Raw genomic sequence first — 25395 nt, 5'->3', positions numbered from 1 at the left:
TTTTTTTTTTTTTTTTTTTTTTTTTTTAACTAGCTGATCGGTGATTGGGTCCAAAATCCTGATTGTGTAAAGCCTAGTGAGCTAAAACAAATTGTATGATCGGATTATTTAACTGTATTTAAAATAGGCATCTGCTTTCTTCAACCTTTTAATTGCCACTACCAGTTAGATTTTGTCATATAATCTAACATAAAACGAAGACATTTTCACATTGTGTATTTAGCAAAAATACATCAAATTCGTCTTGCGGCTACGTAATAATATTGTGGCTTATTTGAAATGTATTTCTTCTGGTTTTCATCAAATTATTGAGCGAATGTGTGTATGTATTTTATCGCCTTCTAGTGGTTAAAGGGCGCGCGCTAGAATGAGCAACATAATGGCCATTAAATTAACATGATGTACAAACGCTTTCTTTCGTTTTTATTTAATTTTGTTTGGATGTATTTTTCAATTAAATTCGTTTTAATGGGAAATAATAACTTGACATTTGAGCGTCCTGCATTCCGAACAAATTGAACTTGTTAAGGTCACCATTTTTCATTGAGTGTCTTAGTTATTCTATCAAGATCAATACGTATAGTTAAGTCTACATGATGTCCCTTAGGTACAGTTAACTAACATGGAACAAAAAAGTTGTTTCAAAAGTTTGTACCTGGTGCTCTTGTATTTCATCATCAAACTTTTGGAGCAAGTATTCAATTTCCATCTCCACATTTTCATTTATCTGTCAAAGAAGGAGAAACATGCGGTTTATTTCTTCCCCGTCACATAAATGATGAAATAAAACAGTCGTAAAAATTAAGTGCACCTCCTGGAGTGTTTTCTCCCCTTCTCTGAATTTAAGTGTCGAAGTGTGGATTCGAATGTTGAGTCGGTCTATTTCCTGCTGGATGTTGGCTTGCTTCTCTTGAGAAGTCTTGATGAGGGACTGGCACTGTTCGTTAGCGAAAAGCTTCCAGTCGACTACTTCTATCTGGTTCTCCTTAAGACGACGCTCCAAAGTTTCGATGTCATCTTTCTTCTCGGAAATCTAAAAATCCAGTCCAAAAAATGGGAGAGGTCAGACATTTAGTGTTCTGAGTCACAGTATTTTTTTATTGCTACTTCTTGTGAGGGATGACTGTTCATTGGGCACACCCTTTTTAAAATAGCATTTTTTTGTCTTGATGGAAAAACGTGTTTAAAAAAGAATGTGACATCCAATATATATTTTTTTTTAATATAAATGGACTTGCTAAAACTAATATTTGAGCACCCGTTCACATAAAATGTCTCAAATGTACCAGATTGTGGCCCATCTCTTGTTCACAACCCCCCCTAAATCACCGAATAGATTTTCTATTGCATTTGGGTCCAGTAAAACATTATCTTCACCAGAAGAATTGAGGACCTACAGTGAAGCCCGTTGCACAGCAGAATTATGTTGCTGGATTGTTTTTCATCTGGAAATGCAGCTTTGCTTACAATAGACGAAACTGTGAACTTTACAAATATCACTCAATTATGGCCCAGAGGCCTTCAGGTGTCTGCTCAAAGGTTGGAACAGAATAGCACTAGAATGACGCGCAAACATACGTGCAGAGTGAACTAAAAAATAGCTTAATCAGAAAAAGGATAGATATTTGGAATAACACAGCCCTAAAAATAGAAAACCATGGGGTGACCCAAAGGGGGGATTTTGAGTGGCCAAATCTTATTAAGTCAAGATGTGTGTTTAGTTCCGTTCCATAGATGTGTTTATAGAACTGCTCACCTCAACATCTTTTTGTATGATAGCTGCAGCTGTTTCTTCTAGTTTGACAATTAGTTCCGTGTCAGGTGACACTGTCTCAAGGGCTAACAGTATTTCCTCTTCCGGGGTGGTCTGCAACCTCTCTATCATATGTACATGAAATTTCTTCAGCCCTATAATGAGTGTGCACTCCGTCTCCCCAACTTCTATGCCAACTTCTGGTCTTAAACCCGAAATTGCATCAGGGTGGGTCCGGAAAAACCTGAGCAAATTCCTAACGGAGTACTTGAAGTCTCTCTCTAGCTGAGCCTTCCTTTTCCGTCGAGCACTTTCTTCTCCCGCCGGTCTATCTTTTATCTCCTTGAGGTCATTCGATGTTTCCAGCCTTTCCCTTAACGTCTGATGCACCTCAAGGATCTTAGTGAACTCCTCTTGTATATCAATAGACGAGCAGACTAATTGTTGGATGGCAGACAGAGATGCTGCAATCTCGATTTGAGCAATGCAGTTCTCCAGTATGTTTGAGATGGTCTGGGCCTCTGGAGAGAGGAGCCTCTGCTGTGGCACCTCATGGGTAAGCACAGCCTCCCAATCGTCATCTTGCTGCAGACCAGGGTCTAAGAGCTGAGTGGTGTCCCCCTCTATCACCTCTATCAGCTGAGCTTCAGACATGTCAAAATCGCCACTGAGAAAACAATAAGATGTGAGAATAGATAAGTAGTTTACAATTAGATAGTTACATGTGTATTGTTGGCTGCTTTACAACTTAAATACCCATTACGAAACGTATGTCAAATTTAACATATTTATTTATCCTAAATACTATGTCATGGTTGTGTATATTGTGACAACGTCCCGACGTCAGAGCCTTCTTACACTGTGTGATGACGTCACGTGACCAACGTTTTTCAAATGCAACTTCGCTACCTTAAGAGAAAAAAAATGCTACATTTTATGAAGCCATCCTCGATTTTTTTATTCCGTTCACATTTAAAACTTAATAACATTTCATTCTAACCACGTTTACTTTTGGAACTAGTGTAACCCATTCCATTTTTTTCTCGACTCATATTTCGTCTTGTTCCGAATACTGTTGAAAATCAAAACATCCATAACAACGACAGTTACCAAACGTAAAGATGGAGAAGGTACATTACCACTACATCTTTTGTTGATCGTCAGAAACGCACTCTGACCTTTCGCTGGCAAAAATGTTTACTGTTGCTAAGATACGGTCAAAACGGCTACCGAATGAACTTATAGGAGTAAAATGCTTATTCAGGCTCCAACTATTAAAATTTTCTTTTGTATAAATCATACTGTATACACAAATAGGTAGATAAAATACGTATTGTTGTTAACTTTTATTTTGAAAACAATATGTTACAGTTTGCCGTGAATCGCTGAAATTGTCGTAAAATCCGTCGCCTTCCCAACAAAATACAACTTGGATGCGGAGCTTGCTTCAAATACACTCCATTCGTCGGTGTTGTTGCTCATGAAAAAATTGTCTCATAGGAACTTATCGTGTTTGGCGAAGCCACCTCATATTTTTCGGAGCTGGTCTATTTTTCAGTGTTGCAGAATCGCAGGATGCCGCGACGTACGCAGGCGGTCAGCTTGTGACTGCTTGTGACGCTCCGAGCCAATTGATTCAGTGACAGATGTCCCTTGCGTGCTAGGGCTGGACCAAAACTGTAAACAACAAGGCTTGTGCACACTAACTTGATAGTAGCTTTGATGCTTGTAGACTCCTTTACATTGTTTATTTCACATTGCTTGCTAAACAACAGTACTTGAAGTACTCGTGTTTGTTAGCTAACAAGTTTAGCGTTAGCTTATTACAATTTGTTGCGAGCGGTTTTGCAATGTATTAGCTAGCTGGCTTCACTCTTGGAATGTATTTGCCGAAGAGTACTTCGAGATTTGTGACAGACTGATGTTATATTTGTGATTAAAGAATGGAGGTTGACGACGATGACGTGCCGCTGATCCTCACTTGGGACGATGCAAACAGCGGTTTACTCAACGAGGACCCGGAGAGGGTAGACGAAAGTGAGTACATCTATCTTTAATGAAACACCCTTTACGTAAAATAAATCTGCGAAATAAAAAAGGTATGGAAGAAACATATGGAGGAAAAAATCTATTCTGTGACTTTGTACACTGCTAACGAATACACACGTGGACAAATTTGTTGGTACCCTCTGTTCGGGGCAACCTCGAAGGAATTTAGAAATTTGCACTGCGACTTCCGCATCTCTCTGGAGGTATTTTGGTCCATTCTTCGTGAGTAAACTGCTCCAGTTGTCACGGGTGTGACGGGTGCTTTCTACAGACTTTATATTTCAGCTTCTTCCTCATACGTTGAGTAGGATTTAGATCAGGTTTTCACTTTAGAAAAGAAAATGTTTTGCTGTTAGTCATTATTGTGTGTTTTGGGTCACTATACTGTTGTGAAACCGATGACCTGAGTCTGAGACCAATCCAGACAGCTTTGTTACAGTCCTGCGGATGTTAAATTTCTGAATAATAGTTGTAACTGTGGTCACAGGAACATCAAGCTGCTATTCTTACTGCTATTCTGTTATTCTTCGTGCTTATACAATATAATTAAATGTTTTTCTTGTTAGCATGTTATACAAAATGACAATGTATTAGTTAGGGGTGTCACTAAGTTTTATGAAATGGGGGTTCGGCCCCCTGGAGATGCACAGCATGTAAGCAAATGAAGTGCACAAACATAAACTTTTACAGACTGCTAACAAAGACTTTTCAACACTTGTCTGTCTGATCTAGCTATATGTCTCATCTAATCTATATCTCATGTAACCAGAATAAGTCTGTACATATTCAAATTCAGTACCAAATTGAGGAAAACTATTTTGTTTCTGAAATCAAATGATCTTTATTCACAGGGGCAACGTTTTCGTAAATAGTTGGTGTCTTTGCATATGTTGAAAAGATGTATTAGAAACCAATCTAATATGAATAGGGGTTAGGGCCTGTGACTTTGAGGAACACATTTTGCTGCACGATATATTGTCCAATGCATAATCGCTGATAAACAATATCAATGTCAACATTTTTGGATGGAGTTGGAACAATCTCTGCATCGGATCTCGTTGCATTTTACAGAAAGGTCTGCATTGTGGACAAGTGGTTAGCACATGCTTACATGGGTTTTCTCCAGCTACTCTGGTTTCCTCACATACCGGTATTCCAAAAACACGTATGTTAAAATAATGAAAAACAGTGATTGTATTTTATGATATAAGGTTTTACCATTCGGACAGTTTTGTAGCATGTGCAAGCATCCACTCAACCGTCTGTGTTCCACAGCGTAAAAGTTACATAAGACTCATCAAAGGAAATGCTGCTTCAGCAGAGAATCCTTCGCCCCGCCTTAGCGGTCATGTGTAGAAAGTGTTTGAATGTTGTGCTTGAACAGACTGGGTCTTCAAAGGAACAGGAAGAAGAGCGGTTGTTTTCCAGGATGCCAAGGAGTGTCGGATAAGAGGGAAACATTTTGTTACTGAGGAGTATCCTTGGGAGTCTTTCCTGGATCGAGGAAACTCCTGAAAATGGATTTTCTTTAGATTGACAGCAGTTGTTACAAATCATATGACAGGTCACATGATGGGATGTGAGGGGTGGCGTGGAGAAGCTCTTGTTCATGATTATTTAGCGCTTTTGAATGCAACAAAGCCAGATCAGACTGTTTTTTTGCTCCAAACGTGAATTTTTTTCCCGGCAAATGATGGATTGTAGTTGGACATGACGTGTCCTCCTGTCTGTATAACTGCCGGAATGGAATTTGAGCTTTACATTGCGGTGTCACAACAGAAAGAAACGGCTGTGGCTGCCTTTTTCACTTTCACTTCGTGTGCTTGATTATGACATTTTAAGGCGTTCTGGAGGGCAGATTGTGTCTTTGTGGTTGTTTTTGTTTTTTCTCTCCGTGCATTATTGATACGTGCATTGGTCTTCATCTAATTCTATTTCACATACTTTCATTTTTTGCTTCTTCGTTAGACATCTTGATGACTCCCAGCTTTTGACAAGGTTGTACTAACCTGCTAACACTGGGTCCAAAGTTCACATTTTACCACTGAGGCACAAGGAGATATTTTACCGCCTTTCAAAGCTGTTCTAAAAGGCCTATTTTGTTTCACATCCCAGCTCTTGTTTTGAATGGATCCACACTTTACTTCCTTGACTTGTCCGAGACGTTCAACACAGTATTACTGCGCTCAAGAGTTTCTGGAGTTCACATCAGTCTTGTGGAATGTTGGGCCATCTGTATCCCCATGTGTGTGGAAGCTGAAACAAGCCCGTAACACAGCGAATGATACTCGCTTGTAGACTTCAACCACAGAGAAACATACACCGCTCCACAAGTATCAATGGAGCATTTAAACAGCCACTTAGCTACTTTACGTCGAGATCTGCGAAGTAATGAGATGCCTTTGGTGGTCTCTTCGTATTGCTTGCAGATACAATTGGACTGCTATGGTAGGAGCAGCTGTGTACTATGCGTTTGACCTATTTTTGACCCAACCCTGTCATTCTTTATACTTGTGTATTCTTCCAGATGGTGGTGCTGGAAACTATGACATCGTAAATAGTGCCGCGGTGTCAACACCTGGGCCTCAACCCCACCGAGCACACAATGTGTCTTTACGACAAAGCTGGGAGATGAACTACCAGGAGGCGGCCATCTATTTGCAGGTATGCACATGCAAGAGGATGGTATTGTCAGCAGAGCTGCAGCGTCACATGATTATATGATTTTATTTCACCTAAAACTCCTGACCACGTTATTTGAATGTAGGTTTAATATTACAGCCATTGGCTCTGAATGTTTTTCATAATCCCTTTCGCTGCTTATCACTCTCAATGTACTTTGAAAAGTTGAATTTCCTTTTCAGAAATTACGCGTAATATTCTACATGGCATGCTATACCACAAAATACTTCCACAAATGTGAGCCATTTATTGCGATGCTATTTATTTTGTTTTGTCAAATTGTGTCATTTTTGGAGACAGCAAAGTCTAACAAAGCTGAATTTTAGATTTAAAAAAAAAATCGATAGAAGCCTTACCATTACCTTTCAAATGTGTACCTATTTGTGTTAAGTACTATAACAATACATCTTCATTTATACTGAACTTTCACAACAGCTGCAGCTGTAACAAAGCGCTTTACCAAACATTTAACCTAAAATAACAATAACCCAAATGGATTGTGAGGGGTTGTTGGGAGTGTCTGGATGGGTAACAATAATACAACAGTACACATAACATAACATAACATACGATCAAACCGTATAGGGCGCATACCTTCCATAGGATCAGGACAGTGTTAAGAAAAGGAGAAACATTTTCTGGCCGTGCCACCAACATGCCCAATTTAACATGATAGAATCTGTTTGTGAGTTTGTGACAATTGAAGAGCCTTTTTGTCGAGATGTTGCAAATTGAACTTGAAGTGTCCGTTTTCTCCTGAATGTCACTTACAGGAAGGAGAGAACAACGACAAGTTCTTCACCCACCCTCGAAACCCCAAGGCGCTGGCAGCGTACCTCTTTGCCCACAACCACCTCTTTTACATGATGGAGCTGCTAACGGGCCTCCTGCTCATGACGCTGTCGCTGTGCGAAGCCCCCGCGGTACCTTCGCTACGCCTGGACGTTTATGTGAGTGAGGATGAATGCACGTCCACATGAATTAAAAAAAAAAAAATAAAACCTCGCTGAGCAATTTCGATCACCGGCACAGGTTCATGCCACTCTGGAGCTGCTGGCCTTGGTTATTGTGGCGTTTGAGCTGTGCATGAAGCTCCGCTGGCTGGGCTTCCACACCTTCATACGACACAAGAGGACCATGGTGAAGGTAACTGATGGAGATGTTTTAGTGCATAATGTTTCGCAAGTCTTGATACAGTGATACCTTGACTTTAAAGATTTATTTCAATGCGTTCTTTGCTCCTCATGGCACTGTTGCGGAAAGTGTATGAACCAACCTTGCATTAACAGCTCAGTACGAGACTTCAATTTAATGGATTATTTTATTTCGGATGTTGGCACGAACAGCGCCGTGGGCATTGCTCCGTTCTGCTGTGAACATCCTCATCCAATTTCAACTGCATTTTGGGCGAGTGGCTCGTGAGAAGTCAACAGTCACAACACACACACAGCACAGTCAGCAGTTAACCCTGGAGCAGAACATTCAGATGAAAACCCTCGAGGAAAAAAAAAGGGGCCACAGAAAGTTTCTGTAACGATTGTCGCAGTGGAATGATTATACCATTCAAACACCAAGGCTTGATTTTTGTGACTGAGTCACCAGACCTGATCTGCAGGAGATGATGATGCACTTGGCCACAACACAAAGCAAAAAAAATTGACCAAGTGACAGCTCGTAACTCCAAAAACTGCAAGCGGGGCACCCGTATGTAAAAGTAGCAATGCACTTGCTTTACTCGCTAACATCAGCCACAGTCTTAGTTCCCTAGCTCAAGCTCCCATCTTTGTCCCTCTATAGGCTTGTGTGTTGCTGCTACAGTTTGTTGAGGCCATCGTGGTTCTGGTCCGCCAGACGTCGCACATGCGAGTGACCCGAGCACTCCGACCAATATTCCTTGTGGACTGTAGATACTGCGGTGCTGTACGCAGGTACACTATGAGTCCAATGTTTTGGTGACAATTCCGTGTTTTTCATGAACACACGCGTTGTATACAGACGCAAACATTTCAAAGTTAAGCGATTGCTCAGAAATGTCCTTATTTGTGTTATTTCTCTCATTCAACCAGAAATTTGCGGCAGATCTTCCAGTCTCTCCCACCATTTATTGACATCCTCCTCCTACTGCTCTTCTTCATGGTCATATTTGCTATCCTGGGTGAGAATCATATATTTTGAAATGCGAAAAATAGTTATTTGGCCACGCTAGCTCATAAATAAACCTCATCGCGCATACCTATAGACGCAATTAAGAACAAAATTGTATTCAACTAATGTACTTTTGAAGCTGTCCTCTAATTTCCAAGTTACATGCATGTTTGTTCCATGATGTAATGTACACGGACACAAAAACGAATGATCATAAAAATCATTCTGCTTAGGATAATTAATAATTGGTCAAATCAATCAATGAAATATATGATTATGAACGCAACATATGAAAAAAAAACAATTCTATAACACCTACTTATGTAAATGTCTAATGCATGTTGGGAATAGAAATGACAGTGAAGATGCAAGTAAAACACAAGTTTTATTTATTTGTTGGTTTCCAACAAATGTATTCAAATGCTTTAATTGCTGCTTGGTGCGAAAACCACGACAAAAACCAGTAACATTGAAGAAGTTTTTTTTGTTCACTTTATCTTTTGCTGAAATCTGATTGTACTTTATTTCTATTTTTATAAACCTTGTTTATTGCCAATTATTTTTGGTCCACACACTTCTTAAGTGCGATTATTTTTTTTTCCCCATTCCAGGTTTCTGCCTCTTCTCTACAAACATATCAGATCCAGTAAGTTAGTTGGAGTTCATTTAACGTTCTTCATTCTGAGACTTCCTTTGTGGCTGCGCGCACGCGCGCGGCTGTTTGTGTGTCTATTTGGGAACGTGCACGTGCACTTGCGATCATATTTCCTGACTTCGACCATCTGTTGTCACCACAGTACTTCAGCACGCTGGAGAACAGCATGGTTAGCCTCTTTGTGCTGCTGACAACGGCAAAGTAAGCAGCAGCAGCATCTGTTTGTGCGGTCATGTGACGCACAAACAAGCAAAGCCATCTGCCTTTTCTTGTAGTTTCCCTGATGTGATGATGCCGTCGTACTCAAAGAACCGCTGGTCCTGTGTGTTCTTCATTGTGTACCTCTCCATTGAGCTCTACTTCATCATGAACCTGGTATAACCTTCTTTCAATTGTAAAAGCACAATTTCTCTATTGAACAGCCTTTGAGCAGGAATAAGAAATTGATCTGATCACAACCTTTTCACAGCACCTCTTTTTTGCTAAATGATTTGTTGCATTTGGTAAGACCTGGGTAAATTTAGCTATCATGAATATGACCGCGGGGGCTCGTTTCACATTGATTTAGAGCCGAAATAATTTACAGGATTTTTATATGGCAGGTCCGATAGTGTGGGATTAACTGTCAATTTATGGAAAATTAATGAGGGAAATTTCAAATAAGAATGACAAAAGCTAAGAAGCATGGCAGCAACGTTGATAATAAATAGATAACATATAGTAACATCGTAAAAAGTAAAAAAAAAATGACAACAAAAGAACATATTATAACTGGACTGGATTTAAGAACCACCAACAAACCTCTCAAATGCTGATGAAAAAAACACCAGCAATGAATAAAAACTAATGAAAAGTAGACCATGATTCCACAAGATGGCGCCAAAAAAATTGACTTCCCCTCCAGTAGCTGATTTTCCATTTTTCTTTCCATTCTCCTCTTCCCTGTAGCTCCTCGCCGTGGTGTTTGACACCTTTAACGACGTGGAGAAGATGAAGTTCAAGTCTCTGTTGCTTCACAAGCGCTCCGCTATTGACCACGCCTTCCAGCTGTTAGTCAGCCGCCAGGTATCAAATTAATAATGCCGTATGTGCTCACTGCTCCAAGCATTGACGCGCCATTCTAATGAGTTTCAACCTTTCCCCTTCAGAGGCCAATGGGTGTCTCACTGAAACAGTTTGATGGCCTGATGCGTTTTTATAGACCAAGGATGTCAGCGAGAGACCGCTTCCTCACCTATAAAGCTCTCAACACCTCAGGCTCTCCTATGCTCAGGTCTGTGACTCCACTCCCATCACTCAAAATCTGCTTTTGCTCGCTTACACTTCAGTGCATCTTCCAATGTGTGTCTTTGCTTCTTCTGTAGTCTGCAGGACTTTTATAAATTCTATGAGGTGACAGGCCTTAAATGGAAGGTAAGGAGCGAACATGTAAGTGTACGTGCCAGATTGGCAGGGCTGTTGCTTATGTTACATATGTGTTGTATAAGACACGGCGCAGTGGGGAACACTGGTTTGATGACCTTCCGCACACAGCCTACATTATTTTAAAAGGCAAGTTTACGATAACATTCCCTTTTATCTTAAAAAGTCTCTTCTTCAAATTTGTGGTCTTTTTTTTTTTTTTTTAACCCCCATAGTCTACTTTTTAAATTCCACTTTTACAGGCATCAACCTGCTGGTGAAGTCTAAAGCCTTCCAGTACACCATGTGTAAGTATTTTTTTTTTTTGAGGATTTCATTTCTATTTTACTTGCCCCTAACTCGCCCCCGCACAATCTACAGATGTAGTCGTGGCCATCAACGGTGTGTGGATCCTCGTGGAGACGTACACTCTAGACAGTAAGCCATTTTTGTGCGTGTGTGTGTGTGATGCCGATGCATCTGATAAAACTCAATAAATTTGACTCCAGGTTCTAATCTCCCCTACAGGTGGCTTCTCCTGGTCTAGATTGGTGCCATGGAATTACATTGTCTTCCTTACCAGTGAGCAGGCTACACACTGTCATCTTTGTAGGGCAGCTGTTAAAATGTGTCAGAAACTATCCTCAGTAGTTTTCAGAATATGAGGTCAATCATACACTTGGCCTTCACTGTCAAATGTCTGATCGTCATTCTCTTGGCTGTCATCTTGACTTTTTGGAATTTGTTTGAATCAACCTGTTGTCATTCTGCTTATTTCCAGTTTATGGGGTGGAGGTGTTATTGAAGATATCAGGCTTGGGACCGTTGGCTTATTTCAGTTCTGGATGGAATCTGTGCGTACTCACTTCTCCTTTAAAAGACGACTTTGCATTCAAATCCTTTGTTAATAGCTCCACGTTGTCCTCTTTCTGTCCAGGTTCGACTTCTCTGTGACCGTGTTTGCGTTCCTGGGTCTAATTGCACTCGCCTTTGTAAGTATTTTTTTTTTTTTTGAGGATTTCATTTCTATTTTACTTGCCCCTAACTCGCCCCCGCACAATCTACAGATGTAGTCGTGGCCATCAACGGTGTGTGGATCCTCGTGGAGACGTACACTCTAGACAGTAAGCCATTTTTGTGCGTGTGTGTGTGTGTGATGCCGATGCATCTGATAAAACTCAATAAATTTGACTCCAGGTTCTAATCTCCCCTACAGGTGGCTTCTCCTGGTCTAGATTGGTGCCATGGAATTACATTGTCTTCCTTACCAGTGAGCAGGCTACACACTGTCATCTTTGTAGGGCAGCTGTTAAAATGTGTCAGAAACTATCCTCAGTAGTTTTCAGAATATGAGGTCAATCATACACTTGGCCTTCACTGTCAAATGTCTGATCGTCATTCTCTTGGCTGTCATCTTGACTTTTTGGAATTTGTTTGAATCAACCTGTTGTCATTCTGCTTATTTCCAGTTTATGGGGTGGAGGTGTTATTGAAGATATCAGGCTTGGGACCGTTGGCTTATTTCAGTTCTGGATGGAATCTGTGCGTACTCACTTCTCCTTTAAAAGACGACTTTGCATTCAAATCCTTTGTTAATAGCTCCACGTTGTCCTCTTTCTGTCCAGGTTCGACTTCTCTGTGACCGTGTTTGCGTTCCTGGGTCTAATTGCACTCGCCTTCAATATGGAGCCTTTCTACTTCATCGTTGTGCTCCGACCACTTCAGCTCCTCCGGTGCACTCTCATCTCTACTTCTCATACCAATCTGATCAATTTGCAGAGAAACTTTCTGCCTTTCTGACTACTTTTATGCTATGCATCATTGCAGGTTGTTTAAGATTAAGAAGAGGTATCGCAACGTGTTGGACACCATGTTTGAGCTCTTCCCCAGGATGGCCAGTCTGGGTTTGACCTTGATCATCTTCTACTACTCGTTTGCCATCGTGGGCATGGAATTCTTTGCCAACGTGGTTTACCCTGACTGCTGCAAGTATGTCACTGAAATTGTCTTCCTGTGGTCTTCAGCGTCCAGAAAAATACCGTACCAATATATAGAATTAATTTTGTGATTTCCTCGCTTCATTTTCTGTTTTGATGCATTATTTTCAATTTTCGTAGTTTCATTGAAGTAATCGTTAATTTACGTTTTTCGGAGGCGGTCATGAACGCCTCTCGAGTCGAAAGGAAGGAGTGTAGCTTCATCTAGTGGATGCATTATAGATTGCGTTTTATAATCCAGTGTGTCCGATATATGAAAATGAATTAAAAAATAGAGCATTCATTGAAAGTGCACCTCATAATCCAGTGCGCCTTTTCGTGCGGAAAATACGGTAATTGTTACACAATGCATCCCTTTCCACATTGTCAATCCTCAGGAACAGCACGGTGGCCGACTCCTACAAGCAGACCAACGTCACACATGGCAACAAAACCGTGTTGGAAGGAGGCTACTATTATCTCAACAACTTCAACAACATTCTCAGCAGCTTTGGTAACAAGTTTTCATCTTTTCTGTTGTGTAATTGCTGAGCAAAGAATACCTGCAGCACGTTGGCTGAACGTTACCATTGACGCGCTAACCAACGGGCCCAGCTAGCAGGGAGTTTCGTTCCCTTTAAGTACGTTGGCTTGTCTTTTCCGCTTCCTCCAGTGACTCTCTTTGAGCTGACTGTGGTCAACAACTGGTACATCACAATGGTGAGATGATGTCCGAAGATGACGTCATTTCCTGCCTATTGCTGCTTGACCGCTATCGTGTTCCCTGCTCTCTAGGAAGGAGTGACCTCCATGACCAGCCACTGGAGTCGACTCTACTTCATGACTTTCTACATCGTCACCATGGTGGGGCTCGCTGTGGCGTGTCACCGAACGCATTTCGCATTGCTTTTTTGTGATGCACAACGTTGCTCTGCCCCCCACCCCTTTTTTTAGGTGGTCATGACCATCATTGTGGCCTTCATCCTGGATGCTTTCGTCTTCCGCATGAACTACAGTCGCAAGAACCGGGAAATGCTGGATAACCCTCAGGGTGGGACACAGTGAGGGTTTGTGTGTGTGTGTGTGTGTGTGTGTGTGTGTGTGTGTGTGTGTGTGTGTGTGTGTGTGTGTGTGTGTGTGTGTGTGTGTGTGTGTGTTTTCGTGTGTACAGGTATCTATGTATATGAAATGCCTTTTGGATTCACACCTGACTTAAGGCAGAATCTGTCAGTTAAAGGGGAAGTCGAGTCCAAATTTTTCTTCGCTGTATGTTCTGTAAGACCCTACTAGTTTATAGTTGGTATTCTGGTTAATGTTGGATTTGTGGATTAGGAATTAAGCAGAAACATTTTTTTTTTTTTTTTTAAAACTACAAGTACAAGGCTGCCATTTTGCCATGTCCTTCTACTTGCTATCGATTGAAAATGACATCACAATGCCTAAAGGCGCAGGTAATGACTGCCACGTCTTAACCTGTTTTCTGAGTTGGTCATGTGACATTCGCAGGCTGAGCCCTTTGGCTTGTCATCTCATTTTCAGTCAACAGCAAGCGGCGGTATGAGGCAAAATCGTGAATTTAGATACGAATGGACAAACACAGTCACTTATTCTCCATAGCGACAAGTGAAGCGACCGCCGGCCGTCTTGCGTTGCCACTCGCTCAGCGTGCCTAACTTGAATGCATTGGTTTTTCTGCGGCGTTTTAATGTTATTTTAAGTCTGACGTGGTATGTAGCCTATATGCGCATTTCATCAGTAAGAATGTGGTTTTGCTTCTAAGGTATCTCCAAGTGCTACTAAAAAAAATTGCGTCATGTTGTCAGAACTCTGAACAATGAAATGAAAGCAAGGCTTATCGGGACATAAAATCGCTGTGAAATGTAAACCTAATCTCTGCAATTCAGGATACTGACAGAATACACTGAATGGTCGATGTAGTGGTTCTTTTCGAGGCGCTCGTTATTCCACACAGGGATCCTGCCGTACAACCTGATGTTTAGTGCTCTGTCCACTGTGGTTCAAAACAGCGAAGCCATGTTGTCTTTGTGCTCCAGATGAGAATGGAATCGTGTTTGAAGTGGAAGTGACGCGTGACGAAGCTCTGTCCACTCTGGAGTTTTACAAGCAGACATGTCCTGGACAGTCGTCTCTCAGCTCTCTGGTGGGAGTCGTGCAAGCAATGGACCGCAGTGGGGTAAAACCACCGGCATACTTTTCACATACACACACACACACACCCTTATTTATTTATTTTTTTTAAACAACCTTCCTCCTTTTTTACTTCAGAGTGAACAGCACTCACCCCTGTTATACCAAGGGCGGAGATCAAGGACAAAGTGTGACCTCAGCATGAAAATGTATGAGGAAGAGATGCAGGTGAGAAGAAACATTTGTCGCTGTTGGCTGGATTTACTTTGAAGGTCGGCTTGCTCGTTGTATTTCCATTGAGTGAACACCTGCATGTGCTAATGTCCAAAACGTAGATCAACAACGACACAAGTATCAGCACCGGCGAGCAACGACACAGAAACAATATTATAAAACATTAAACGTTAGATCCTATTGATTTGGTTTGGAAAAAAACTTTTTTTTGATGAGGAAACTCGGACTGTGTGGTATTATACTTAATAAAACCATACAGATGATGATTTGACTAGAAGGTAAGGGATGAAACGGTTTGTGAATCATGATAAATTCATTGCGATACCTTCTGGTGTGCGTAACCATGTCTCTTGGGGTGGTGGTGGGGGGAGGGGGGAGTATAACGCAGATACAGCTGAAGAGTTTCTCAAATACAGTATTTGGTTCAATAAGGTGCAGTAATACGTATTTTTCGCAGAGGATAAAGAATATGTAACTGGAGTTTTACCGGTCTACGGGTGTTGCTGCACCATTTGTGCTCAAATATCTGTTGCATTATAACACTGCCATTGGCGCGTGTGCGTGCGTGTGTGTGTTTTAACTATTTGCCAAACTTCTGCTTGTTGTGAAATGAGTTGAGCACTCGAATTTCAAGGCAGCACTGTATACTGTATATATAAAACTGCATTTGGAAGAGGCCCGATTCAAAATTGAGATCCAGTTTCATGCATTTTTTTTTAAATCACATAGCCTTAATTGTTGATTATAGAACTCGTATGAGTGCATCTCCTGACATGTCACTTCTCCTCCTTTTCTTCCAGGAGTGGTATTTCGAGTATTCAAGGGGAAACCTGCCTCAGCCAGACCAAAATCAAGAGCCCGACTTGGACAGTCCCACATCCAATCCGCCTTTTGTGCCTGCACCTCAGCTAAACTCACATGCTGGACATTACAGTATTAACTGAGTAACTCATGCGGCAGTGATCTTACAATTGTATCGCTGCAGGACTTTTAATCCCACCCAACACACTCAACACACCATTTCCCACAGTGGGAGCTGGTCTGGTGTCTTGATGTAAGATGACGAAATGGTGGCCTCGCTCTGGACAGACAGCAGCTCCACTGCTCAGACAGACAAGTGGTACATTTGCCAGGAACCATTAAAGCTTATGTAAGGAGCCTGTTAATACTTCTATTACAGTATGTAATGTACAGATGTATTGAACGCCGGAGGGCTTTTGTGGCCTCCTTTAAAACCCCGGTTTAACCAAAGTCGGGCTGCCATGGATAATGTCAAAATATGACTAATTAGTTTCTTCAATAGCTTAACAATTGAGGACCGTTTACTGGCAAGGGTTTCTCAAATTGATCCCCAAGCAGCAATATCCATGCAATACATCTAATGCAGCAATACCTGAAGCTGTCCCAAGTCCACATTCAATATTGCTGAATTCCTTTGACCTTAAGTCAGTTTTGTATATTGACTAAAACCAACAAATCTCATCGGTTTGTCTATCTTTGTACTGTATTAAATTATATTTCTGTGTAACACAGCGCCTTAACTTCTTTGGTGTTGGTGTGTGTAAATGATGTATTTCAACCCGATGCCTTAAATTAATGGCTCATCAGCTTAGAATTAACAATCACAACCAGGATAAACACAACTTTTTAGCTGTACTCCACAAGCACGGACAAAATGAATCATTTTTGAGCTGGTGGCAGTGTATTTGCAGAGTTGAAATAAAAAGTGACAAAAATGGTATCACAATATATGAAAGGCACAATGTAGTTCCCATATGTAATAACCTCCAAATCAACTTGATTGTCATGTACAGTACATTCAGTTATTGTATAGAGTTAAAAAGAGCAGATTTTGGAGAACATGATGAAATGAAATGCTGAATTGATTTTACCCGTGTTGTCTTTTTGAAAACCCACATTGTCATAGTGGTGTCAGACACAAGATTTAAAAAAAAAAGAATATTAAAAATGTTGGCAAATTGATGCTATGGCCTTCTGGAGTAAAATCTGCATGGCTCCATGACTTCAATACAGCGATCAAGGTAATGTAAAAGTAGCAGTCAAGTAGGCTATAAAAAGAGTGCTCAAGTGGTTCCAGTATATCAATTCCCCATCCCTCATGCAAGGCTGCCCTCGACAGTCTATGCTACGTAGATGATGCCAAACTCTGTGAGTAAAGCAACGATGAGGAAAACGGCGTAGAAGATGAGCAGGAAAATGCCGTAGGGCCAACCCAAGTGGAAGCGGCTCATTGGAACGATGACAAAAGACAGAACCAAAGACAAGCCCAGAGACGCTGCCAAGATCCATGTCAGCAGTCCCTCTGGTTCCAGCTGAGAAGAAAAAAAAAAGACATGCATCGATCAGGCACCTCACTGACAATATCGTATACAACGGCTGGATCAAATCTTCTCCCGTTACAAAGGTCAGTTTGTGCTCAGATAAGATGGAATCCAACAGTGATTCTCAACTAGTGGGTAGTAAAATATTACAGGGCTTGCGACCCAGTTTATGGATTCACTTATTCCCATTTTTTCTCCTGTGGAACCCATTCTCAGCTATTGAAAAAAATTTGCACACTTTCGATAAGCCACAACATCGCTCCAAAGGCTTGACTAATAGGACAGTATAGTTGTAGTTGGGTCACTGGTGGGAGTTACGGAGATTCTTTGTTGCTTGTACATGTATGCGGTGCATTTTTTTTTAATCACATCATCTCAGCCATTTATTTGTAACTATTTTTTTAAAGTTACATTTATGTTTTAACCCTTTCAGGGACAGGGGTTACGACAGTGCACAGCATATCATGTTATTAGGTTCGAGGGTGCATGAACGGGTTAAAGTGTTAATATTGGAAGGTAAATGTTTTTGGTGGCGTGAAAATTACTAAAAGGCTTTTTGGACAATATAGCTTTGTTTTTTTGTAACAAAATGGGTCAAATATATGAAATGTGGGTCCCACAGTGACAAGAGTTGAGAAGCCACTGGTATAGGACAACTGCAATCCACAAACCATAACAAGCATTTTTGAAATAATACCTTTAATTAAACATATTCGACGCAGTGCTTGTATCACATTATAAGTTGAGCGTATTTATTTATAGAATATTTTTGTGTGTGTGAACTACCTGCACTTCAGAGTGCGTTTTGATCCTCTGCACCAGACAGCCCAAACCCACTCCAAACAACATGTCTGGTGGAGATGCAGTTAAGGTACGGGGTGTTCTCCCATCATTTGTGACAAACCTTTACTGGATTTAAATAAAAACTTGAACTGTGCATCTCTTGTCTCAAATTCATTTTTTGACGTCAAATCCAAAGCTGAAAAGTTCAATGTGAGCAAGTGAAGTTAAAATAAGGATACTGAAAATGATGCCCCCGAAGCAGGCAGATATGGCCATTCTGGGGTAACCCTGTCGTGCGAGGGTGATGTCTGAGAAACAGTCTAATACAAGACAAGTTAATGTTTAAAAAGTTTTTTTCAATAGCACATAAACACAGAACCTCTCTGAGCGGGCTCACCTCCAATGCTGTTGCCCCAGGCCAGAAGAGTCAAGCCCAGCACAGTGTTACTGAGACTGAGCACCACGCCAAGCATGTGCAGAATACTGACCACTTCGGACGCCGCCGCGCTGATCAACACTGCGCTCACCACGAAGCCCAAAAGTGCAAAGATCTGGCGAGAACATATCTCATCATGTTGGATCGGGACAAAAGGAAAGTGGATACGCAATCTGTGTGTTTAGGACATATGCTTTGATTCTTAACACACACTGACCGGGTGATATCTTGGGGGGCATTCGTTAGTGGTGCTGCAGAACACGATAGCACATAGAAAGAGCCCCAGGAGAAGAGTCAGCAGCCACAGAGGAAACTGGCCCTCAATCATGTAATCTCCAACTAGGCAGAAAGAACAAGCGCATTTAATTTAAAGACGAAGCATATGCATGTTGAAATGTTTACAAAAGGTCCAATGAAGTTCACATGTAAAGGTCTTTGCGCATTGTGGGTCCACAGTGAAATTTCACCTGAAAGCCGAATCACTTGTTCTCCCAAATAATATTTCATGTTGACGTCTCAAAGGTAGATACAAAAAAAAAATAATAATAATAATAATCCCGACAGTGACAACTCATCATATAATGTCCCACAGTGAGATCTCGACAATCATACTGCAAAGAGTTCATTTCCTCTTCCCACTTACAAATTCCAGACTGGAAAGCGAGGACACACATGAGCGGGGCAGTGACCAGATGAAGACAGTTGAGAGGTCGTCTCCAGTTCCTGTCTTCTTTATCAAGATCTACGACGGGGATGCACAGCAGCAGCATGACCTCCACAGGGGTCTGCGAGGAGGCGGACGCCGCCATTTAATAAAAGAGTTCACATGGAATTGGACTTGGTGTGTCTGTTTTTGGCACACCTTCAAAACTTTGAGGACTCTCCACTTCCATTTTTTCCTCCTCCACTTCCTGCTGTCCACCGGGTTGAGAGAGCTCAGCAAGATCCGGCTGGTGGACTCGGGGTATTGCAGGAGAGGCCTGTACTCCGACTCTGTAACGCACCAGAAATGCAAGAGAGGTGCTCCTGAATTTGAGCCAAGATTAATATTGTTAACGAAAACAAACGAAAAAACTACAACTACATCTGACTATCCTTACTGAGGAAATCTCCCTTGTTTTTGTCTTTGTCAACGAATTTCATACGGGAGCTTTTTGGGGTTCAATTCAAATGTATTTATGGCCGTAGTTTATTGACTTTTCTTTTTTTATCTGGCCATCAAAAAAAAAAAAAAAAAAAGCTAACAAACCAGTGGCCCGGAAGACCAGTGTTTAGCGTATTGGTGTCAAACATACGGCCCGCGGGCCAGAACCGGCCCGCAAGGAGGTTTGATCAGGCCCGCAGGATAATTTAAAAGTGAAATTTTTAATAGGGTGCAATTCATGGAACATCCGCCAGGGGGACCCACTGTTTTGATCAGAGGAAAAGACAACATTGTTTTGATCAGAGAAGAAGACAACAGCAGCCTCAGTCTGTCACTGAGACAGACCCAACACAGCAGATGCTATCAAGGACGTGAATACTTTATTTTTTACACATATTATAGCACTCTCCTTAGTTTGTAAGGTGTAGGCAGGGATTACATTTAGATTTTATATGCTCGTGTAAATGGTTTAAAAATTCCTTTCTTTTGTAAATCTCGTTTAATCTTAAAAGTGCATTACTATACTATATTTTTCAATACCAATTACTTGTTAAGGTTTTGTGCCTTTGTACAGTCAGTGGGATCAATTGCAATGCATATATGTGAATGATAAAAGTAAATTGCACATTTGTCTAAGGAAATCTTAGGTGCTTCATGAAATGTTTTGTAAAAGATATGTTCATTAAATTTCAACATTTTCCGAGTGTTCTTGTGCTTCTTTAGACCAAAACAAAGGAAAGACATATTATTTTGGTTATTTATAGCAGAGTATGGTATAATTTTTAATGGTCCGGCCTACTTTATACTGTATCTACCGAGGCCGTATGTGGCCCACAATGTGAAATGAGCTTGACACCCCTGGTTTAGCGTGTCGACCTCACAGCGCAGAGGTCATGGGTTCGATTCCAGGTCTGGCCTTCCTGTGTGGAGTTTGCATGTTTTCCCCGGGCCTGTGTGGGTTTTCTCCGGGTATTCCGGTTTCCTCCCACATTCCAAAAACATGCACGGCAGGCTGATTGAACACTAAATTGTCCCTAGTTGTGAGTGTGAGCGCGGATGGATGTTCGTCTCTGTGTGCCCTGCAATTGGCTGGCAACCAGTTCAGGGTGTCCCCCGTCTACTGCCCAAAGACAGCTGGGATACGCTCCAGCACCCCCCCCGCCCCACCGCCCCTTGTGAGGATGAAGCGGATCAGAAAATGAATGAATAAACTAACAAACCTGCTCTAAAAACGTATTAAAACTTAATTTAACCTTTTCATGCACCAATAATAACCTGTAACCTGATAAGCTGTCCACTGTCGTGACCGCTGTACCCTGCAAGGGTTAAGAAACAAAAATCAAAAGGAAACAAAAACTATCATGAAAAAAATCCAAATGTATTACAACTCACAAAAAAGTAATTTCTTCGTGTCAGCCTTTTGCTCCAACAGGAAGTAGTACTGTACTGTGATTTTCTCTTTCTCGTTTTCTGCCTTGTGAAGGTTTTTGCTTCTCTGTTTTGTTTGGTAAAAGTAGACTTCCTTCTGTTGTACTCCATCGAGCTCTTTTGGGTTTCCCCATCAACCGTTTTGTCGTGTCAACTTTTTCTTGCTTGCATTTCTTCTCACACTTGCCAGTCAATCAAAAGGCACATGCATAAAAAAAACACGCATTCACACCGGAGTTGAAATGGGAATCATTTTCTGTCCCAAGAGTTTCACGGCTCGCTGGGGTGGGCTGGCCTACGTGGGAGATGGGGCTTCCCCCGGTGAACAAAAAATAAAAAGGGGAAAGAAATGTAGCAACATGCCCACTAGGAATGTAATGAGGGGTTTCCTCTCCATTTTTGTTAATCAAACGGGGAATGAGACTGCAAGTACGGTATGGTGTCACTTCGATTAAAATTGTGGCTTCTCACCATATTCTTGTTGGTCTGTCTCAGCGAGCAGACAGGGAACGTCATTATCATACAAGTCCGACGATTCGAGCCCCGCTGCAGAGACAACAAACATTGATTGAATGAATTTGTATTGCTTTGTGTGGGAGTGAGTGTGTGTGTGTGCGCGCGTATGTGTTGAACCTTGAATATGTGGACCAGTCTCGACCGTCGCGCCGCGCAAATGCTTTTGTCTGCTATAGATGTAGGCACTGATGACTACTGTCAATACATACGCCACATAGAGGCCCAAGTAGCCTACAAACATGAGATACACACATAAATGTTATGAATGCTGCAAGAGAAATCAAGGTAGGGGATGTCACAGAGGTGAAAAAAAAATGTCTCGGTGTCCACCCAGTGTTTCTGCCAGCGTGGTAGTTCCTCTGTAGAGGATGAGGTAAGTCCAGAAGACTGCCACCATGTAGAAGATGACGTCACGCAAGAAAGGACGTGAGGGTACGGCGAAAGGTTTGACCAGCGCCACGCTGCCGGCAACAATCGTGGTGACAAATACACCGGCGCCTGCCAAAAGTGATGGACAAAGTGGATCATTTGCACGCACTTCAGATTTATACTGAATCTGATCGTGTGTCACCCGCACCAAATAACGCTCCGACCGCCAGCCCAGCGGTGTGAGGGCGGGAGAATGCCGCGATGGCACTGAAGATGTCTGGAGCTCCATTACCAAGTGCCAGGAAGGTCACACCCTCGAAAAAAGATATTAGTCAAGGAGAGTGTGGACAAAAAAAAAAAGAGTTGTTGATGAATATGGTAAACTTTGGCGTGCTGGATTATGTAACTATGTTAAAGCACTACATCCCACTATATCCTGTTTGCTGTGTTTTGTATTTGCTTTTATTTTACTTTGTTTTTATCTCTACCAAAGGCATTTAGTCTGGGCTGTGATGTATTGCAAAAAATAAAAAATAAATGAAGAAATCCTTGGAAGTGAAGTATTTTTTTAAATACAACTAGAAGATTGTGAATGCAACACCAAAATTGATGTAAACGTCTTAATCCCATCACATTGCGTGAGTGGCAGTTTTGTTGCGATAAAACAGAGAGAGGGCTAGAGATGAAGGATACAGCGACGTTGTGAGTGAGGTGCAGACTTGTGGAGATGGCTGACAGGTTGGGACAAAAACTGTGGAGAAATGGAGAAGAACTCGGTTACATTTTAAATGTTTGCTGAACGGATACAACAGCTCCTCTCCCGTTCATGGTCAGTGTCGTGAAGCCGAAACGCAGAACAAGGTCCACTTTCAAAGTCACTCCAGTGAAGCGTAACAAATGATCATTTGACAGTCAAACTGTGCATGTGACTGAAACAGGAGTTATGCAACAAATAGATCATTTCACATTCTATCTGACTGAATGTAATTCATGAAGAAAAAAAAAATGACTACGGCCGTGAAACCTGACAGGACACAACGGATTTTAGACAGAAAAAAAAAGACTTACAATTTAGATGCGATGAGGCCAAGTATGATGAACAAAAAGAACAACCATGTAATCTGTGGAGAATCGGAGGGAAGAAATATCAGACATGTTGTAGTTTCTTTTCGGACGTGTAAAAGAAACATGAACTGTGTAACCAAAAGCGAAGTGTATTTACATTGGTAACTACTGTGGTCACCTTGTGTTGCAAAGTGTGACGTAGAGACAAAGAAAATCCCACAGTTCCGACAAATTCAAATTCCCCCAGACTTCCTCAAATGGTACACACACGCACACACACGCACACGCACGCACACGCACGCACACACACAAGTCTTACACAGAGAATGACTGTGAGAGGTGTGAGGTCAGGGGGAAGCAGACAGAAGGCCACTTGAAGATAGTTGATGAAGCCATCTTCCAAGCTGCAGTCTGGCGTGTTCTTGACGAATGCGCAGCGGTCCGCAGCGCTGACATTCATCACATGATCGCACTGAACACACAAACACATACGTATACCGTGTATATCAGCTGTCATTATTTCCCCCATGCTTCATTTGTTTATTGCAGGCATTTGCTGTGGACAAATTAATCAGAGCGCATCTGCATATCTAACATTCAATATCAGAGTTGAAGAACTTTTCAGTATGTCGTGGGCAAAATGATATTTCTTGTTGTGTACATTTGTGAGAATAGTGACGTAAATACTTTGCTTTTGCCAACAGTTTGGTATCATGTGTATAATAATAGAAATTTCGAACATGCACACATCAATAATCAATTATAATTGTGCAAAAAAAATTTTTTTAGATATATCTGAGCAAAATTCAGTATTTAAATACAAAACAAAAAATATATGTTCATTGCAATTATTAAATGTATTTTTACATTTTAAAGTTATTTGTTTCCCCTTAAAAACACTGCAAACTCCAAAATTATGTTGTTCACGTTTTTCATATTTAAAAAAAATCTGTCCTCAAAATGGAACTTAGTTTTTAGCAGATATTACCGCAATATAAAACTTATTTTCATCGTTTTCTTATTTTTATTAGTCTTGAAGAATGAAGTTGATATTTGTAGTTTATAGTGCTAATGTGTAATATTGTAGAAATACTCAGTGTTGTCATATTATAAAATCATGATTACAGTAACTAATTCAAATTTACAGTACTGTGCGTTCGTAGGTTCCCTTTACATATCAACAAGTATTAGATTGTGCAGGTAGAAACATGATTTTTTCAGCTGTCATTATTGCCTGTGGTCATGTGACCCAAATCTGCTGACATGTTGCATTCGACTTAACGACTGCATATTTTCAAAAGAAACACTTCATAACGATTGTGTCCACAAAATCCAATATAAGGAGGGACAGTTCATGTTCACTTCTTATCGCACCAACCTCGTCTTCGTTGTTTATCCGAGACACAACGGCCAGTGAGGCATTCACGTACCCTCCGTCTACTTCCATACCTGTCCGGGTCGTGTGGACAGAGAAGTCCGAGATGACTTGCTGGGACAACAATGTCCCAACCAGCAGACATAAAAGAGTAGCCACAGACATGACTTTTGCTTTCTTTCTTTTATCCAGGAGCCACGTCCATGCTGGTGACAGTTACACGCAAGACGACGGCATTCCGTTTTCGGCTAAAACTAAAATAAAAATATTATCGAGAGACATTAAAACATAGAGCTCGATTTTTGTATAGCTGCACATTCGCGAAAACGTGAAGTACGATCCTGTAGATTTCTTTCCACGCGCGACTGCTAAAATTCTGGACAGATACAGAGGGGGAAGCTCCGCCCACCAGACATGAACTACGTGTGTTTCCTTCAAAGACTTGGTGTAAAATCAACGATTCCCTCGACAAATAAATGTTATTGGAATGTAAAAAATGATTAGGTAAAAAAAACCGATTCCCGTGACAAAGAAATGTTATTGGAATGTAAAAAATTAATATTCTGTTTAAAAAAAAAGGCAGCGATTCCCATCACAACCCCCCTCCCCCCCACAAAAAAACTGTTTAAAGGCATTTATATGAACCTGTTGTATGATTTTGGACAAAACAAAAACACGGTTTGACAGAAGCAATGGGAGACTACACTAATGTACCAAAATACAATTGGAAATGTGAAACATTTTTTATTATGTGTACATCTTTTTAAAATTCCCACGTTTTCAAAGTTTTAGAAGGCACCGTGGCTGTTGAACTTTACCATTTAAACCAAGCTGTCAAAGTCAAGGCCCGGGGGCCACATCTGGCCCACCACATCATTTTATGTGGCCCACGAA

At 41.2% G+C, this 25395-nt stretch overlaps 3 protein-coding genes across 4 annotated transcripts in view; 1 reads left to right on the top strand and 2 right to left on the bottom strand.

The window, feature by feature from the left end:
• drc10 (dynein regulatory complex subunit 10) overlaps positions 1–3067 on the bottom strand; it is a 5265-nt gene extending 2198 nt beyond the window's left edge. The window contains exons 1-4 of one of the 2 annotated variants that reach the window (XM_019866946.1): positions 2893–3067; positions 1757–2420; positions 812–1033; positions 656–727 (exon numbers count right to left, since the gene is read on the bottom strand). In XM_019866946.1, the coding sequence (XP_019722505.1) occupies positions 656–727; positions 812–1033; positions 1757–2407 (945 nt within the window). In that variant the 5' untranslated portion in view covers positions 2408–2420; positions 2893–3067. The other variant, XM_019866948.1, reaches the window with a different exon arrangement.
• A 140-nt stretch (positions 3068–3207) lies between these two features.
• On the top strand, positions 3208–16584 carry tpcn1 (two pore segment channel 1). The gene is made up of 26 exons (XM_019866963.1): positions 3208–3790; positions 6330–6466; positions 7258–7434; positions 7517–7630; positions 8282–8412; positions 8551–8639; positions 9241–9275; positions 9427–9485; positions 9560–9659; positions 10233–10349; positions 10433–10557; positions 10649–10697; positions 10772–10835; positions 10949–10993; positions 11067–11123; positions 11214–11267; positions 11467–11539; positions 12311–12418; positions 12513–12674; positions 13060–13175; positions 13335–13381; positions 13457–13525; positions 13616–13712; positions 14716–14855; positions 14948–15037; positions 15844–16584. The coding sequence occupies exons 1-26, from the start codon at positions 3697–3699 to the stop codon at positions 15985–15987; spliced, it is 2493 nt and encodes an 830-aa protein (XP_019722522.1). The 5' UTR covers positions 3208–3696; the 3' UTR covers positions 15988–16584.
• Positions 16585–16723: 139 nt separating this feature from the next.
• Positions 16724–24905, bottom strand: slc8b1 (solute carrier family 8 member B1). The gene is made up of 15 exons (XM_019866932.1): positions 24505–24905; positions 23446–23598; positions 23130–23182; positions 22755–22812; positions 22270–22375; positions 22023–22190; positions 21810–21923; positions 21648–21722; positions 19467–19597; positions 19248–19389; positions 18822–18943; positions 18566–18719; positions 18408–18488; positions 18172–18236; positions 16724–17376 (listed from the first exon to the last, which is right to left on the bottom strand). Exons 1-15 carry the CDS (start codon positions 24664–24666, stop codon positions 17185–17187), a joined length of 1776 nt encoding a protein of 591 aa, XP_019722491.1. The 5' UTR covers positions 24667–24905; the 3' UTR covers positions 16724–17184.
• Between the last annotated feature and the right edge of the window lie 490 nt (positions 24906–25395).

Source organism: Hippocampus comes, unplaced genomic scaffold (assembly GCF_001891065.2).
Source record: "Hippocampus comes isolate QL1 unplaced genomic scaffold, H_comes_QL1_v1.1 scaffold322, whole genome shotgun sequence".
In the NCBI taxonomy this organism is placed as follows: Eukaryota; Metazoa; Chordata; class Actinopteri; order Syngnathiformes; family Syngnathidae; genus Hippocampus; species Hippocampus comes.
The sequence above is the reverse complement of the archived record's forward strand: the minus strand, read 5'-3'. Positions and strand labels throughout refer to the sequence as shown.